At 39.8% G+C, this 19,980-nt stretch overlaps 1 protein-coding gene across 1 annotated transcript in view; it reads left to right on the top strand.

The window, feature by feature from the left end:
* LOC145093901 (1-aminocyclopropane-1-carboxylate oxidase homolog 1-like) overlaps positions 1-16,489 on the top strand; it is a 69,109-nt gene extending 52,620 nt beyond the window's left edge. The window contains exons 2-3 of the mRNA XM_079032144.1: positions 15,392-15,713; positions 16,050-16,489. Of these exons, the coding sequence (XP_078888270.1) occupies positions 15,392-15,713; positions 16,050-16,301 (574 nt within the window). The 3' untranslated portion in view covers positions 16,302-16,489. The remainder of the gene's footprint in view (positions 1-15,391; positions 15,714-16,049) is intronic.
* The last annotated feature ends 3,491 nt before the right edge of the window (positions 16,490-19,980 follow it).

Raw genomic sequence — 19,980 nt, 5'->3', positions numbered from 1 at the left:
TAGAGGGATGGATAAGAACTTGGAAGTCAAGGGTGGCGGAGCCTTATACCTCATGGATCGGATCTGGACACCGAAACACGGTGGCTTCAGAGACTTGGTCATGACGGAAGCTCACAACACTCGTTATTCCGTCCACCCGGGTTCAGATAAGATGTATCTGGATCTTAAAAAGCTATACTGGTGGCCTAACATGAAAGCAGATATTGCTACCTTCGCGAGTAAATGCCTTACTTGCGCAAAGGTCAAGGTCGAATACCAAAAACCCTCCGGTCTTCTACAACAACCGGAAATACAAGAATGGAAGTGGGAGCGGATCACTATGGACTTCATAACCAAGTTGCCCAAGACGACGGGTGGACTTGATTCCATATGGGTCATCGTCGATAGACTGACCAAGTCTGCACACTTCCTACCGATCAAGGAAACAGACAAGATGGAGAAACTTACCAGAACTTACATTAGGGAGATTGTAAGACTGCATGGTGTTCCTTTATCTATCATCTCAGACTGAGATAGTAGATTCACTTCGAGGTTCTGGCAGTCATTACAAAATTCCCTAGGAACTAGGTTGGACATGAGTACAGCCTACCATCCACAGACCGACGGGCAAAGTGAGAGAACTATCCAAACCTTAGAAGATATGTTGCGCGCCTGTGTGATAGACTTTGGAAAAGCTTGGGATACTCATTTACCTCTTGTTGAATTTTCCTACAACAACAGTTATCACACGAGCATCAAGGCAGCTCCATTCGAGGCACTCTACGGCCGAAAGTGCAGATCCCCTCTGTGCTGGGCTGAAGTGGGTGATACCCAGTTAGCTAAGGGACGCGTTCCCGAAAGCACTCTCACGGGTCCGGAGATCATTCGGGAAACGACAGAGAAGATCGTTCAAATTCGTGAACGACTAAAAGCCTCTAGAGACCGACAGAAAAGCTACGCCGACAAGCGTAGGAAACCATTGGAGTTCCAAGTGGGCGACCGAGTCCTACTGAAAGTCTCACCCTGGAAGGGCTTGATACACTTTGGAAAGCGTGGGAAGCTCAATCCAAGATACATAGGGCCTTTCGAGATTCTCGCGAGAATCGGCCCTGTGGCTTACAAGCTCAATCTACCGAACGAACTCAGTAACGTACATCCTACCTTCCACGTGTCAAACTTGAAAAAGTGTCTATCTGACGAGACTCTTGTCATTCCACTCGACGAGATCGAGATCAACGAGAGCCTCAACTTCGTGGAGGAACCAGTAGAAATAATGGACCGAGAGGTCAAGCGAACAAAGCAGAGCCGTATCCCGATAGTGAAGGTGCGCTGGAACGCAAAGCGTGGATCGGAATTCACTTGGGAACGTGAGGATCAGATGAAACTGAAATACCCTCACCTTTTTGCTTAGTTATTTGTAATTTCTTAATTGCTTACATTCAAATTTCGGGACGAAATTCCTTCTAACGGGGAGATGATGTGACAACCCGAAATTTCCATTTGTACGAACAATATCTATTCAATAGAAGTCAGTCCCATTTCAGTGATTTTCAGACTTTTCCGAACAAGTTAGTGTACCTTAGGGTTTACACTTTAGGAGATATCAGGAGAGTGGATGCTCCTGAGTTTGTGAAATTTGGACATTTCAAGTTTCATAATGTTACAGTCTAAGTTCAAGAGTAAAAATATTTTCTGTCAAAATATTTCAGGACTATAAATAGTTTTCTGAATTTATTTAATTCATTATTCACAATTCCAACTAGAGAAAAGCCATTTTCTCTCTGACAGATCTTCGGGTTTTTATCCCAGATTGTGAGTAACTCTTTCTAGTAGTGTTAGATTACATATTTGATGCTTATAACATGATTTAGTGGGCTAAATCATGAGATCTAGGAGTTTACTCCCCAAGGTGTTCTTGGGCGGTAAACTCCCGAAACAAGGCCAAAACCGACATTGATGCTAGAATAAGGCCTTAGGACATTAGGTAAACACATTAGGGACATGAAATCACACACCAAACCACCCAAGATTGGGAGTTTACGGCCCAGAACTCTCTTAGGCCGTAAACTCCATTTCAAAGGGCTAAATGGTGGTTTTTGGACTAAAGGACTTTAAGGCTTGCATCTAGATTAATTCCCCAAGTAGCTTAAGGTCTTAAACACTTCAAATGACACAAAAGAAAGGGATTTTACAGCCCAAAACTCTCCTAGGCCGTAAACTCCATGTAAATGGTCACAAAGGGGTGTTTTCATGACACCTAAGGTCCTAGCCCTTTACAAGAAATTGTACCCACAAAATGGAAGGACCAAACCACACCAAAATCACTTAAACAAGTGAGTTTACGGCCAAGACATGGTTCTTGGGCCGTAAACTCCTATAAAGGGCACTAAGTGGTGCCTAATACCTTCATATGCTAGGATTAAAAGTCTAGAACACATCCCACTAGTACAAGAGGCTAGAAAACAACCAAGGAATCACCCCAAGGGAGTTTACGGCCGTAAACTCCAAGGGGAAATGTCCTTTAGGCCGTAAACTCCTATTTGGAGTACTTCTAGGCCTTAAACCCTTCCAAGAACATAGCCACTAGGTTAGAATAATTCTAGAAAGCATATTGGACTTCAAAACACACCAAACACACATGTTTGGGAGTTTACGGCCGTAAACTCAAGAGTTTACAACCTTAAACTCCATGTGTGATGGTTTATGGAGAGTAAACTCTCATATGGGGTCCTTTGGAAACCCTAAACTCAAGTACCCTGTCCCACAATAGCTTAGATGAAGTCCTTACGGCTTAAAACACTTACATAAAGTGTTATCTATATCTAAGATGTCTTAAACATTATCAATTAGTCTTTGGTGTCTAATTGAGTGCATATATGTGTGATTATGTGTTCATTAGGATCATAGTGTGTGCACAAGTCCTCGCTTGACACCTAGCCATCCGATACCGATCAGTTCATTCCAATCACCAACTATAGGTGAGTTCATACCCCGTAATCAATGTTTTAAAGGATTTTAAATGCTTTAATGGGGGGGAATACAAGTAGAAACAAACATGTTATTAAATCAGTTTCATGTATTTTATAACTATGTTTTCACTCAGTAGATTTCACATATTTCAAAAGAAGTCACGTGAAATGGTTTTCTATCTTAAAATACTTAGACAACAGAAGTATTAGTTTTGAATTGTATAATGACTTCAAGTCACTTTATATTATTGTTCAAAGCTCCTAGATACCTTGCATAAACCTACTTGAATAAACAACATACTTTCCAGTTAGCTATCATAGGGATAGTCAGAAGATATCAAACATGAGTCAGTTCATTCATGAGTCTATACTAGCACATTGCCTGATACGTGAGTACTTATAGATGTTTACCTGATACATGAGTACCTTTACATATACTTGCATGATACATGAACACGATTACATAAACGCATTACATGAGTACCTTTCCATAGATACACTTATTTGTATACATTAACAAGATTACTTGTATCTCGCATTACGAGGATGATTTATCAGTACCTTCTGTGTAAATCTTCCTACATATTCCACAGTACCTCGGAATATTTAAGAAAGGACCCTATCCCATAGTACCTCGGGATACCTAGATGGGCCTATATCCCACAGTACCTCAGGATATACGTACGGGACTAACCATTCCGGAACCCATCTGTTAGCAACAGTGGGTAATGAACATCTACGGATGCCTACGGTTAATACTTATACTAGGAGTACCTTTACAGGGACTAACCATTCCTTCCACCTGCTGCTGCTACAGAGGAAGAATTGGACTATCTTCGGATGTCCATTAGGTTATATGTAATATGTTAGCCCCAGTACCTCCGGTCAACATTTACATTCGTTTTGTTAGCACCAGTACCTCAGGCTAACACTTACCTGCTTATATTTTTCCTGTTTACCTTATTTTGTGATATCTTTCACATAAACGATGAGTTAGACTAAGCACTTTTAGTACTAGTCTACACAAACAAAAAATACTTCATACATACAAAACCTTCGAGTCTTGGTAGAAGACTACACTTCATTCATACAAAACATTCGGGTCTTGGTAGAAGACTACATTTCATACATGCAAAACATTGGGTCTTGGTAGAAGACTACACTTCATACATATAGAAAATAAGGGTTTTTCTAGGGATTTCATACTTACCTCAACATTTTTCACTTAAAGGTTTTCATGGCATTCATAGCAGGTCTTCACAAACAAAGCAATGACACCTATATACTTATGAACTCACCAGCTTTAAAGCTGATACTCTCTTTCAAAATAACTTGTATTCTCAGGTCGCCAGTAGACAGGTACGGAGGACAGGTTTTGAGAAGACGCTGCAGACAAGCCTCGTCTCTTATTTTGATTGTATAGTTTTGGTGTCTTACCATACTGAGGTCGAAAGAACACACATGTATAAAACTTTACATATAATGCAATGGATGATGTTGTTGCTTGTTTATTATATTACACTGTTGTGATACTGTACATGACGTCCTACACCCCTGAACGTTTCCGCCGTTCGTGGTTTTGGGGTGTGACACATTTGGGGAATAAAAACCAACATTTTGGCTAGGTTTGGGGAGTTTACGGCCTTGACACATGTCTGGGCCATAAACTCCTTTTCATCCTTCCACTCCTTGTGTTTAAATGATCTAAACCCGAAAGGATAAGCCCCTAATTTATGTATGAAGTCCAAGGGTGTTTTAGGAGTGTGTTTGGGGCATTTTAACAAGTTTAAGAGGTGTTTACGGCCTTGGCATATGCATGTGCCGTAAACTCTCTTTTATGCTCCAAATCCTTATGTTTTAATGTTTAAACACTCCTAGGCTAAATCCCCAATTTAATTCCAAGCCTTTAGGGACATTTTGGGGTCATTTTGGCCTCATTTAGGGGTTTACGGCCTAAGGAGGAGCTTAGGCCGTAAACTCCATTCTAACAGCTTCTAAGTCCGATTTTTGGGCTATAAACACGAATCAATATGTTTAGAAGAAGCTAGGGTAAGCGGACTTACGATTTGGAAGCGTTTGGTTGCGGATTTGGGGTGAAAACGGGTCTAGAGAGAGTGTTTAGGGAGTGTAAAAAGTCTCCAATGGACTCCACTCACCTTTATATAGGGGTTCGAGTCGGGGATTAGTGGTATTCTACCCGATACTGTCGTTAAACGGGGCTTTTGGTCGCATCCGATTTAGTGGTAATAATAATAAAAACTAACATTTTCCAATTTAGTGGAAATATGTGTCATGTGTTTTTATTCCCTTTTATCACGACTTAACGGCATATTAAATGTAAACAAATGGAACGTTTATTAAATTGATGACCTCCAATTAACGGAACTTTCATAAACTGGAATATTCCATTAACGGTAACGGGGAAATGTAACGGAATAACTTGGGTTGTCACACATGGCCTCCTGTTGGGCCTCTCGGATCTGCTCCAATGGTGGAGTCACTACTGTCATCCGCATGCAAATGTCTCGGATCAGCGCTGCCTGGCAGCTAAACGCATCAGCCACCACATTGACCTTCCCCAGGTGGTAAAGGATCTCGCAATAATAATCCTTCACCACGTCCAACCGCCGACGCTTCCTCATGTTCAGATTCGGTTGATCCATAAGGTACCTCAAACTCTTGTGGTCCGTGTAAATGGTACAATGGACCCCATAATGGTAATGACACCAAATCTTGAGGGCAAACACAACAGCCCCCAACTCTAAATCATGTGTCGGATAGTTCGCCTCGTGAGGCTTCAACCGCCTCGAAGCGTAGGCGATGACATGCCCTCTCTGCATCAATACTGCGCCCAAACCCGAAATAGACGCGTCGCAATACACCACAAAATCCTCTACGCCCTCTGGAAGGCCAAGATTGGTGCCTCGCACAACCTCTGTCTCAGTGTCTCAAACGCTGCCTGCTGCTCAGGCTCCTAACAAAAGACTACGGCCTTCTTCGTCATTCGCGTCAAGGGTATGACTATCTTGGAGAAATCCTGGATGAATCTCCGATAGTAGCCAGCTAATCCCAAGAAACTCCAGATCTCAGATGGAGACTTCGGAACCTCCCATCTCATCACGGCCTCTACCTTGGATGGGTCGACCAAAATACCATTCTGGTTGACAAGGTGCCCAAGAAACCGCACCTCACGCAACTAGAACTGACACTTGGAGAACTTGGCGTACAAGCTCTCCCTCCGCAGAGTCTCCAACACCTCTCTCAGATGCTCCTCGTGCTCCACCTGCGTCTTGGAGTAAACCAAGATATAGTCGATGAAAACTATCATGGACCGATCCAGCATCGGTCTACATACGCGGTTCATGAGGTCCATGAATGCGGCACGAGCATTGGTGAGCCCGAAGGGAATCACCACGAACTCGTAGTGGCCATAGCGAGTTTGAAACGCAATCTTCTGCACATCCTCCTCTCTGACCCTCATCTGGTGATAACCTGAGCGCAAATCGATCTTGGAGAACCAAGATGCTCCCTGCAACTAGTCAAAGAGGTTGTCAATCCTCGAGAGTGGGTAACGGTTCTTCACTGTTACCTTGTCCAGCTCCCGGTAGTCTATGCACATGCGATGCGACTCGTCCTTCTTCTTGACAAATAGGATCGGGGCTCCCCAAGGCGAGCTACTCGGCATGATAAATCCCTTGTCTAGAAGCTCCTGCAGCTGCTTAGATAACTCCTGCATCTCGGGAGGATCCAACCAATATGGTACCTTGGCTATCGGAGCCGCACCAGGGACTAGGTCGATCTTGAACTCCACCTGGCGTTCCGGAGGTATCCTGGGAAGCTCTTCTGGGAAAACATCCATGTAGTCTCGCACCACCAGAACGTCACTCACCGTTGTCTTATCCGCCTCCTAGGTATCCATAACATAGGAAACATACCCAGCGCAACGCTGCTGTAGGGAGCGCCTAACTCTCGTTGCTGAACATAATGTGGGTCCATGTTGTGGCCTCTCGCCGTGGATCACTAACTCTCGCCCACCTAGGGTCCTGACTCGGACTAGCTGTTGTGCACAATCTATCACCGCCCCATTATACCTCAACCAGTCCATGCCTATAATCACCTTGTTCCCACGCAACGGAATGGGAACCAAGTCTACTAGGTAGCGCTCCTCAAATAACCTCAGTACGCAATCTCTGAAAACTATTGATGCTTGCACCGATCGGTCATCGACTATCTCTACCTCTAAAGGGCAATCCAACATGCCCAAAGACTTAGGAAACCTGTTGCTAAGTGCAAGGGAAACAAAAGATTGAGTGGCACCTGAGTCAAACAACACCTGCACTGGGATACCGTTCACATGGAACGATCCTAAACGTATACACAGAGCACATATCAATATCATAAGTATCAAATAAATAAATCATAGGGAAAGAATCATACCCGTCACCACATCGGGTGCGGCGCGTGACTCCTCGGTAGTTAACTGGAAGGCCCGGCTCCTCACCACTGGAGCCTCTAACTTGCCCTACCGTCCATCAGTGATCCGCACAGTCGCTGGAGCTAGCGCCTTCACTGGCACTACTGCCAACTGGGGGCAATTGGCCTTCTTATGGCCCCTCTAATTGGAGTGGAAACACAACAACTCGAATGTCTTAATAGTGGGTGTAGTGGCGGTACAATCCCTGTTGAAGTGCCCCGTCTTGCAGCACTTATAGCAGCCCGACGATGCCAACCTACAAGCTCCCTTATGTGGCCTGCCGCATTTCCTGCAGCGGCCCTGTCCTGACTGGCCTTTCGGCCTACCATCTGATCCCTTGGGCTTCTTCCCCGAAGCCCCAGTCACCTACCCCTCCTCTACCTTCCTCTTCCGGATGTGCTCCAAATCAATCTCCTTCTCCCTTGCCATGGAAATCATGGAATCCAGGGTAAGGCAAGCTGAAAAACTAACATGCGCCCGAATGTCAGCTTGCAGCATGTTATGGTAGTGGGTACTCCTCATGTCCTCATCTCCTGCATAACGGGGCACCAGTAACGCCCTCTCCCGGAACTTGGCGGTGATCTTTTCCACAGTCTCCGTAGTTTGTCTCATGTCTAAGAGCTCCCTAGCTAACTGCTAGAGCTCCACTGCAGGTGCAAACTCTGCCCTGAATCGGGTCACAAAGTCCGGCCACGTCATAGCCACAACAGTCGAGGCTCCCAGAGAGTCACCAACCGACTCCCACCAATCTCTGGCCCTCTCTCTCAAGCACCTTGCTGCATATCTCACCTTCGACCCTCGGGGCAGAAGCTGGTCAATTATGCAGACTCAATGTCTGTAATCCATCGCCTGGCTGCAATGGGGTCCTTCGCCCCATGGAAATCTGGTGCACTACTGGCCCTAAATTCCTTAAAGGACAGTATGCGTGATACCGACTGGCCGGTCGCCATGTCGCTCCTAAACGCCCGGAGGCGATCCTTCATCAGCTTGACAATCCCTTCCTTGATCGACCCAAAGATGACTGGGGTCGCATCAAGGATACCTCTAGTGATCTCGGACGCGATGAACTCACGTAGCCTCTTATCCACTGGTTCGGAACCTGAGCCCGAACCCGATCCCTCTCCTGAGCTGCCAACTGTTGGCCTCGGACGTAGTACTACCATTCTGCAATACATAATGACAACCGTCAGTGATACTGATACATCTAGAGGGATAACATCCATCACAAGGTCCCTGGTCTTGCCTCAGCCTTCCTCGATTCAAGTACGGATCCTCTGCTTTCAGTAGTACGGGCCCGTACTACCTTTCACATCTATCCGTACTTTCCTCAAGAACCACCTCGACTCCACCAAGTCCCTTCTACTACTACTGATCTCTGTTATTCCCATCTTAGGCTCGCCCTAGGATACCTCTGACCCCACCCTAACCAGTCCTCAGCTACTGAAGGCCTCTTCGTAATTCCAATTAGCCATTACCTAAATACAATCACATACAACGAGGTCCGGATAATCCTTCGAGTAAGGGACTCATCCTTACAACGGTTAGGACTCAAACAAGATCTCTGAAATAGGGTCAAATCCCATCCTCTAAGATTATCCAACCCTGATCACATGTGACTTTAACATATTCACCTAATAGCTAACTCCCATCACTCAGAGTCCCACATAGCACAAACCAAGCAACATTCAGACAAAACGGAATGATCTCAAGCAATCCTATCCTCATAATAGGAAACTGCACTAGCATACAATGTTAAGCTCATACTATCACGCATAACCTAAACATGCTATCCTACTATTTTCTATTCAATACTGGCATGCAATTCTCATAAGCTGAAACACATAAAGCAGGCAGATAAGGCATCATTCCTAGATCCTTAGTCCTATTCTAGCATGTTGTTCTGCTGAAGCTGATAAACATAACATAAACTTGTATGGGTACCTTGGGGAATACTTACTTGAGCTCGGCCGGTCACGCACATCACACACTTCGTTCTTTCTCAAAACTCCTTTAACTTATCTTTTAGAAAACCATTTTCTTGTAAAAAGCTTTTAATCCCTCGATTTGAGTCCAGACACCCCTGAGGGTGTGTTCGAATCCCTCAAACCAGGGCTCTGATACCAACTTGTAAGACCCTAAATTTCGAGTCCAAAAATTTCATTTTAATTAACTGATTATAAAAACATACATAAGAAAACTACATAAAAATATATCATTTCGTAAATCAGTATATCATGTCTTAAAACTGAAATCATAAAATAGCAACATGTCAGAGTATAATCCCAGAATATCTCAAGTGCAGAAAATCAATGCGTGTGTGTATGATGTACTGCTACCGCGCCAACACTTTCCCCTTCGCTGAAGAAGTACCAGAAACCAAAACTGTAAACTGTAAGCACGAAGCTTAGTAAGTTCCCCATCGTACCACATACCATACAATCATATATCATACATACTGCCAGGCAATTCTGGGGTGCCCAACCTACCCGGTACGGCCATTTTGGGTGCTGACCTACCTGTGTCAAGCCATTTTAGGGTGCTAACCTACCCGTGTCAAACAGTTCTGGGGTGCTGACTACCCATGTCAAGTCATTCTGGGGTGCTGACCTACCCATCGATCCTAACAACCGACCCTCAGGGACTATTCCGCCCCCTACTGCTACAATCACATATATCATAATATAAACATACTATCAAACATGTCTGGGGTGTTCGAGCTACCCTTCAGTCCTAACAACCGAACATGGGGACTATTCCCCTCCTACTTCCACTATCACATAGAACATATCATGCCAGCATATAAACATGTCATAAAATACTGTCAGACATATCTGGGGTGCCTGACCTACCCTTTGGTCCTAACAGCCGAACTCTACTGCTATCACATATCACATATCATGCCAGCATACAACATATCAGGTAGTAGCAAACCTAGATGATATCACAAAGACGATCATCTAACATACAACTCCTACTAGTGGGCCGGAATTGTGGTCATTGACCCACCGCTACTGGAAGGTAACTTACCTCATACGAGTAGCTGCTGATAATCTGTGCGGGAAATATGTGTCTGCTGCTGCTCCGGAAATCCTCCGGCTATAATCCCCACAAAACACTCAGTCAGAATCTGATATCTACTCTTAAGGTAAAATGATTAGTTTACCCCTGACCAAGCCCTAGTCAAAGTCAAAGTCAAATTCAAATTCAAAGTCAACTTCTAGTTGACTTGACTCACCGAGTTGGGCCGCCAACTCGTCGAGTCCCTAACCTTTTAACTTTCCTCATCCACGTCTCTACTCGTCGAGTTTAGAAATGACTCGACGAGTTCGCCTACTATACGAGCATCGAATGAACCTTCATCCGACTCGTCGAGTTGTATGAACAACTCATCGAGTTCATCCTCATCCTAAGAACCAGTCTTGTCCTCGACTCGCCGAGTTGTATGAACAACTCGTCGAGTTCATCTTCAAGAGTTGGGAGATTGCCTTGGACTCGCCGAGTCCTATGAACTCCAGGACTATGGCTTAGCCCAATACGTTGGGTCACTCCCCTGGACCCTCTAAAACCTTTCCAGCACTCCACTGGGTCTCTTTGACCCATAACAGAAAAAGGGATTCTAACCTCGGACTCGCCGAGTCCCAAGAACGACTCGCCGATTCGATACTGTCCAAGTCTATTTCTTCGATTTGTGGTGTACAACTCTTGTCCAAATGATAGATCTAGGTCCCTAAACTTGATCTAGTATGTAAAGTTACGAACTTTATGTGCATGCATGGGACTTTGAGCCTAAAAGGCTCTAAAAGAGACTCTCAAGTTGCATGGGGGCTTCCATAGGTGCAAAAGCAGCCCTTTTCTGCCTTGTAACTCCTTCATGGACCTAGATCTGAAGCCTCAACCCCCAATCATGCTTGCAATCATGGTTGGTCACCAATAATGGCTTATAAAAGCCCTAAATCTCCCCCAAAAAGGGATCTAGCAAATGAACAAGCAAGGTAATGACTTTATACCTTCTAGGAACTGCAAAAGATGCACAAACTAGAACTCCCTTGGTCTTCTCTTGATCCCTCTAGGTCCTTCCTTCTTCCTTGTGATCAAAATCACCACAAATGCCTTTAGATCTTCACACACACAGTTAGGGTTTGCTAGGGGGGGGGGGGTTGGGAGCAATAGGGACGAAGGGTGGCTGAATGAGATGCTTAAGTAGGGTGCAAACCCTTAGATTAGGGTTTTTTCCAGTCAGAGTCTACTCATCGAGTCTGGAGGCCGACTTGACGAGTTCGTCATTTAAATCCTGCATCCAATCCGCTTCTACTCGACGAGTTGGGCCTTCAACTCGCCGAGTCCCAGGCCAAAAATGCAAAATACTTAAATAAAATACATACCAGGAACCAGGTGCTACATTGCAATAAACCAATTTACTTGTTCAGCAAGTGTTTGGATCCCACGATTTTAGGATTCCAAGACATCTTAATGACATCATCTTGGTTTAACTTTAATTTGCTATATCTCTATATCATTATTTAACTTCTCTTTATTCTGAATTTCATTAGAGTTCATACTCTATAACAAACATATTAGAAACCCATCCTCATACTCACTAATCCTCAAAGTCTTCGTTATCATCTTTATCTTATAATCCAATATAAGATCCATATGAATTTTATTAATTATTTTTCGAAAAGCCTTCCTCTTGAACAATTATAGGAGGAAATTTACTAAATCGGAATTGTATAATGCAAACCATCTATACCATGTAGATGAAATTGTTATATGACGTGTTAATACAAACCCACCGACAACATATGTTTTCATCATGGACGTCATCCATGAACATCACTTTCCCTCATTTAGCCCCATATAATATGGGGCTTCCCATTGATCTTGAGGGTCATGTAAAAAAAATGGAGCTCTAAATATACTTTTTTTATGTACAAGCAAAATCCGTCTATACTACGATAACTCCATAAATGTTATAAAAAATTAGGACAAAAGAACGATGGTATGATATATAATCTTACATAATTATATGAATCATGAGACTCTCCCAACATTCTTAGAAGCAAAGTTGGTCACAAACTCTTCATAATAAATATTCTCCAATATAGCATTCTCAATAGCTATCATTGTCAATCTATTAAGTCTTTATTGTGACATTGTGGAGCGTAAGTAGGACCTTACAACTTCAGTTTTGATCTCTATTAACACCTGCATTATCAAAATTAATATCGCCGTTGTTTTGATTCTTATATTTTAATTCTAAGAAGATACTTGGAGGTTATTTTTGGATAAACCTAGTATGAGCCCCATTTTTATACTTTCTTAGTTCTTCATCTTTTTCTTTACTTTTTTCACAGCCCGATAGATGCTTAGGAGGCATAATTCCTATGAATTGGATCATAAACATTATTCTAATCAACTATGCAGAGGCCACAAAACATGAACATGATTATAGAAACTAAAGGGAGCTAGAAATTAGAGAAATCACTGAAAACAGAAATCAGATTTTATAATGCACTAATGTGAAGTCCGAAATTCAATCATCAACATATGTGTGTTACATTCGTTAATCACCAAAAACAACCAAACTATAAATACAAGAGGCCATCAGATTCAAAAGCAATGTATAGTAGAATACTCGTTTAATTTCAATCGACAATAAAAAAAATAAAAAATAAAAAAAATTAAAAATAAAAAAAGTGAGAGTGCAATCAGAAACTAGAGGTGAAGTATAGTGGCATAAAAATCCAAAAAAAAAATAAGAAACATTGCTTAAGTTTTGCAGTTGCCGCAAGTTTTGAATTTTCAAATCGAAACAAAACGTAAGCTCTTGCTTGCCGCAAATCTACATTAGCACATTATTAGCCCAAATGCAATTTTTTATTTTATGTCGAATATTGTAAAACATGAGTTATTGCAATTAGGTATGGCGATGGAGCGGGTTTTAACCCTGATCCGATCCAAACCCTTAACAATTATATGGGTTTGGAGCATAGTTTTTTATCCGTTTACCTGTTAACGATCCGTACTCGCTAACCCTTTTATTAAAAGGGTTGGGTATGGATCATCATTGATCGGTTCCGTTTATAACCCGCCCCGTATAATTTTTAGAATTATATATTTATATTTTATACTACCTAAAGTTTACTTTTAATTCCAATCGAAAGTCCAAAGAGAAAAGACCAAAGACTAAATTGTTTTTACATGGGTCTCGAGGACTTGATTTCTAGTCTTCCAATCATCTACTAAGAATCATGATGTCATTCATTTGTATTCTATCAAGCAAACACCAATTTCATTTGTATATCAATAAAGTCATTTATCAACCGAAAGAAAGTTCGTAATTGTCATTCTTTATCAATGCAATCGACGGTCAAAAATCAATAAGAAGTTACTACAATAATGATTTTAATTCCAATCGAAAGTCCTCAAGTATGTAATATGTTTTCTAAATCAACATTTGTTTTATTTGATAAATGTTATTTTAAGATTTATGAAAAATATGTTTGATTTTTCAAAAAACCTACGGGTTACAGGGCGGGTTTGGATATATGTCGATTCGGTGGATAAGGGTATGGATTTGACTATTCAAAACCTTGCGGGTTACGTAGCGGGTTTGGATCGGATTTTGAAATTTGTTAAAAGGGTTTGAATCGAGATCGATTCGCTCCAAACCCGCTCCATTGCCATGTCTAATTGCAATGTTTAATTGTAGTGGGAGCACTTAGAATTGGAACAAAACATGGACTTTTGTCTTTTGAATTACCGGATTGTCGATAGCTGGACAACATACTGAATCGTATGTAAAATCGCCCCTCTATACAATATGGGTCATATGCGGTTACCCACCTAGCACACCCTCAAAGAGGCCCATACATTTTATTAAATACATTTGAACTCCAAGCTAATAAAGGAAGCCCATCAATTTCAACCCAAACCATACTTTCCTTGACCCGAGTAACGACCTCATCTCCTTGAACATCGTTTGAATGCTGATACAAACTTTAGACAAGTTTTAGATGACTTGAATTACAACCAAACCCAAATACCACCGACATACAAAATCTCCAAATCAATGAAGCCGTCATTATTGCATAACTGATAGAAAGAACTTCACAAATATTACCAAGTGCCACACAAGAAGATATTATGATCAAGATTGATCTTTTTCTTCTCGATGTGGAACCATTTTGTGATTCACAACTCCCCTTCCCCAAACACATCACATAAGACATTGTACGTCTACCCTTCTCATTAACATCGAAATTCCAATCAACATTGCTCTTTTCGCGACCCAGGTTCACATAAGGGTTAAAACCGACCAGTGATGGGATTTCCTTTTCATTGCCATTAAAACTTGTGACTTGTGCAAAAATATTTTAAATGCCGGCTATATAATGTACCTTGCTTAGCATACAGGTTAATTATACCGATAACACTGATTGAATCAAGCCATCCCTCATGCCAATTATTTCTGGTTCAAGATACATGATCGACAAATCAAAAAACCCTAGGATAATAAAAATCGCACCAACCACAAGAACCTCGATCTCCTTCCATAATACAGTTTTAAGATTAAAAACGAAGTGGAATCATGCCGAGTGCTTCCAATTGTGCATGATGATATACTTTATTGATATTTCCAATTATTTCCAATTTTAATAAATAAACCTGGATTTTAATTATAAGCATCACATTAGTTGCCAAAAATCTTGCAAATTAACATAAAATTCAAAAGTACTGGATTTTATTTCAAATTTTCAATGTTTGCGGACTAATATATTAACCATCAAATATGGATAATCTGATATTATAAAATAACTGTACTCTAATTGTTAATTTCCGCAAAGCTTGTCGATCCTAGTATTATACATGTAATTATTTTAACATGACGTGATTATAACTATGGAGACAGAATTCAAATGCAAATTCTAACTATCCATATTTTTGTTTCCTTGGGATTTATCTGTAGAGATATTTTATCGGAGTACTCTAGACAAGTGATAGAACTCGGAAGTTGTCTATTGAAGTTGACGTCAGAGGCTCTAGGGCTCGACCCAAATCACCTTTTAGACATGGGATGTGGCGCAGGGCTTGCTGTCCTCGGTCATTACTATCCTCCCTGCCCACAACCAGAGTTAACAATAGGCGCCCCCGACCACACTGACTACGATTTCATCACGATTCTTCTACAAGATCATGTTGGTGGCTTTAAGATCTTGTATCAAAACCAATGGATCGATGTTCATCCTAAACAAGGAGCTCTTATAGTGAATGCTGGAGATCTTTTACAGGCATGCATTTCTCTCTATCTCAAGCTTAATATCGTTGCAATATTGGTATGCAACTGCATCAATTAATCTTTTTTATATGAAGTGTGGATCTTTTTATGAAAAAAATTACTCATTAAATATTAATATTTCATACCAAAGAACTTATGGCCCTAGGGTATTAGGAATTAACATAAAGATGTCCTCAACCAAAGATTGAGGGTTCCGGATGAAAGGTGTAGAGTATGTGGGAGTTGGCGACTCTAAAAAGTTATAATAATATTACATATGCTCATCCGCTGCTTGCATACCCTACTTTTTTTTAATATGACACTGATTACAATCAATGGAATAATTTAGCTAGTTACAAATGACAAGTTTGTGAGTTCACGACACAAGGTGGTGGCAAACAAGGTTGGTCCAAGAGTATCAGTGGCATCGTTCTTTATGACTGAGACCTTACAAGTTATTGAACCAATCAAGGAGTTGCTTTCGAAAGATAATCCAGCCAAGTATAGAGGCACAACAGCAAAAGAATATGTGGATTACTTCAGAGCAAAAGGAATTGATGGCACTTCTGCTCTTTTGCATTTCAAGATCCAGATCAATTAAACATCAATTGCTGATTTCGCGCTACATGATGAATCTTTCATTTTCTTGTTCGTCTCATGTCATGTAATGTAATCTATCTCAAAGATATTTTCTTTGTTTTTGTGTAATATTTCGCAAAATTGTGGTGTAATTGTTATATTATTTTTAATGGGCAGACAATTTACAAATGCAAGCTTAAATATTGAACACTTCTCATTAGCAAGTTCAAGTAGGCTAGAAGAGTATTTTGTAAGAATAACTAAATGTAATCAAGGTAAAAACAAGGGAAGAGAAAGAGAAACAAAATTTTTCCAAAAACAAACAAAAAAAAAAAAAAAAAAAAAAAAAAACAATTTTTTTTCATGATTGTATCTACAAAAAGCAAGTTCAATTAAAATTAACATTCTTACAAAAAAAACAAAAACAAATTTTTTTTCATCATCAACCTTTCTTTTGAAAAAATAATCAATGGTTTTCATCTTTTTCCATGATTGTATCTACAAAAACCAAAATTAGGGAACAATTGATTCAATAAAAATTAAAAATTAGACAAAGAGAAACAAGATTCATCACTCATCAACTTACTCTATACAATCATTAACAAAAATCTGCAATAACTCATTTAACATTGTGTAAAAAGTGAAAACTAAAATAAAAAAGTGAAAACTAAAAACTGAAATCGATTTTCATAACGAACTAAAATCGGTAACAACTAACAAACTAACAATCAGCAATACGTTTAACAGATTGTGAAAAGTGAAACTGAAATTGAAATTAGTTGATTCCTAACTCAACCTACAATTCACAACAAGAAGCAAAGAACATAAGCATTCCTAATTGGCTAATTCCTAACTCAATTACTCATGAACAATTCAATTCCTGTGGTTCAGATACGATGGATTTTGACTTTTATCCTGACTTTGTGGTTCAGAAATCAGACTATTAAAGAAATCAGGAGGGTCCACAATCGGATTATTGGAGAAATCAGGAGGGGCCACAAGCCCACAACCTAATTTTGACAATGCAGGCTTAAAATTAAAATTTTTGTAGTTATATGGGCTATCTCCAACCAAAATTTCAAAAGAGGGGGGGGGGGGGGGGGGGGGGGGGGGGGGACAACCCCCTGTCGTCTTCACGTTCGTTTATTTCGTGCATCCCTTCAACGTAACCCAATTCCCGTTGCATCTGCCCTTCAGCGAAAGACTATACTTTTCTTGAAACCGACTCTCAAACCGGCCATATTCAATATTCGCTCTGATACCATATGTAAGAATAACTAAATGCAATCAAGGTAAAAACAAGGGAAGAGAAAAGAAGAAAACGGATATTACCAACTTTGCTTGATGTTCAAGCTTTATTAAGAACTTAACGGGAAATTCCTTACATATGTGCCTATTTATATTATAGTTTAAAAGACTCTTTATGCTAATAATTTGAAACCTAATTGGACTCTAAAAGATGCAGGAATAAAACTTAAAAGACTAATAAAAAAAGGAAACTTTCCTACCGCTAAAAGCAAATTAACCCAAATTGATCAAAACTTGACCTTATACATGACTTATGTGTACGGAGCGACACTTGGCTGAATGAAATTTAAGCCTCCTAAAAAAACTATAGTTTGAAAATAGATGTTGAAGTGTTTTTTTTAATTTCTCTCCACAAAAAGAGAAAACAATTAATCAATAAAATATAGATTGATAGTACTAGCCTGTATATTTTATAATATAAAAAATGTTAAGAGGCTTTTTATAGTGAGAAAATTCAGATAATAATCAAAAAAGGAGGTTGGTTTGAAGAAAATAACCAAGGAAAAACATATTTTGGAAAATGACCAAAGGATCCGCAGAGCACCCTCTGCGGATCCATTAAATGTTCTGCAGATCATCTACAGCTCTGTGGAATGTTTTTTTTTTCAATTTTCTTAATTTTTTTTTCGTTTTATTGTTTTTTTTTTGTGCTCATTTTCGTTTATTTATATTAATTTTTTTTAAATACACTAATACCTTATGTGATTATGTAAATAATTTGACAAAAAAGGTTAAAAATAATGAACTTATGTTTAATATCAGTCCACAACCCCCTGTCGTCTTCACGCCCGTTTATTTCGCGCATCCCTTCAACGTAACTCAATTCCCGTTGCATCTACCCTTCAGCGAAAGACTATACTTTTCTTGAAACAGACTCTCAAACCGGCCATATTCAACTTTCACTCTGATACCAAATGTAAGAATAACTAAATTTAATCAAGGTAAAAACAATGGAAGAGATAAGAAAAAAACGGATATCACCAACTTTGCTTGATGTTCAAGCTTTATTAAGAACTAAACGGGAAATTCCTAATATATGTGCCTATTTATACTATAGTTTAAAAGACTCTTTATACTAATAATTTGAAACTTAATTGGACTCTAAAAGATGCAGGAATAAAACTTAAAGGACTAATAAAAAATGAAACTTTCCTAATGCTAAAAGCAAATTAACCCAAATTGATGAAAACGTGACCTTATACATGACTTAAGTGTACGGAGCGACACTTGGTTAAATGAAATTTAAGCCTCCTAAAAAAACTACAGTTTGAAAATAGATGTTGAAGTGTTTTTTCTAATTTCCCTCAACAAAAAGAGAGAACAATTAATCAATAAAATATAGATTGATAGTACTAGCCTCTATATTTTATAATATAAAAAATGTTAAGAGGTTTTTTATAATGAGAAAATTCGGACAATAACCAAAAAAAGAGGTTAGTTTGAAGAAAATAACCAAGGAAAAACATATTTTTGAAAATGACCAAAGGATCCGCAGAGCACCCTCTGCGGATCCTCTACAGCTCTACGGAATGTTTGTTTTTCAATTTTTTTAAAATTTTTTTTTTCGTTTTTTTTTTTTTTTTGCGTTCATTTTCGTTTATTTATATTAATGTTTTTTTAAATACACTAATACCTTATGTGATTATGTAAATAATTTGACAAAAAAATGTTAAAAATAATGAACTTATGTTTAATATCGGTCCACAGAACTGTTTAGAAATCCATAAAATTGTTATCAGCAGATCAGTGTACACCTCTGCAAATCAGTGTACACCTCTACGGATCAGTGTATAAACTGTCATACCGGTTAAATATTGTATCAACTCACCCCGGTATTAAAAAATATAGAAATGGCCTCCAATGCACCAACTTCTACGAATGCAACATCGTCGTCCAATACACCACGTCCATGGTCGACAAGAGAGGTGATGGTAATTATAATACGATGTTGGTTGAACATTTTTTAGAGATGTAACAACAATGGTTACCCCTGATTACCTTGAAGGTGATGAATCGACCCGCATAACAGGTATGTTCAACCTCTCATTTGGACACGGAGAATATTAGGTATAAGTAGATATTCTTAGTAAGTGGATGGAGTTAAAGAACGAAATCACATGGTTCAATCGATGGTATCATCATCTTAAAAATAGTCGTAATTATTATTACTCAAACGAGGAAGCTCTTGTAGAAATGGTTTTAGATCATTACATTTTTTAGCATGAGGGAAAAGACTTCAAGTATGTGAACGCTTGGAATCTAGTTAAGAACCACCAGCATTTCATGTAGAAGGGTTTTTATGTGAAATGTTTTATGTAATATGTTTGCTACTGATGTATGTTTTCCATGTATTTGTACCGTTTTGTATTTTATGCTCTATTGAATAAAGTAAA

Source organism: Lactuca serriola, chromosome 3 (genome assembly GCF_051521515.1).
Source record: "Lactuca serriola cultivar US96UC23 chromosome 3, Lser_US96UC23_V15, whole genome shotgun sequence".
Taxonomy (NCBI): Eukaryota; Viridiplantae; Streptophyta; class Magnoliopsida; order Asterales; family Asteraceae; genus Lactuca; species Lactuca serriola.
This window is presented reverse-complemented; position numbering and strand designations above follow the sequence as displayed.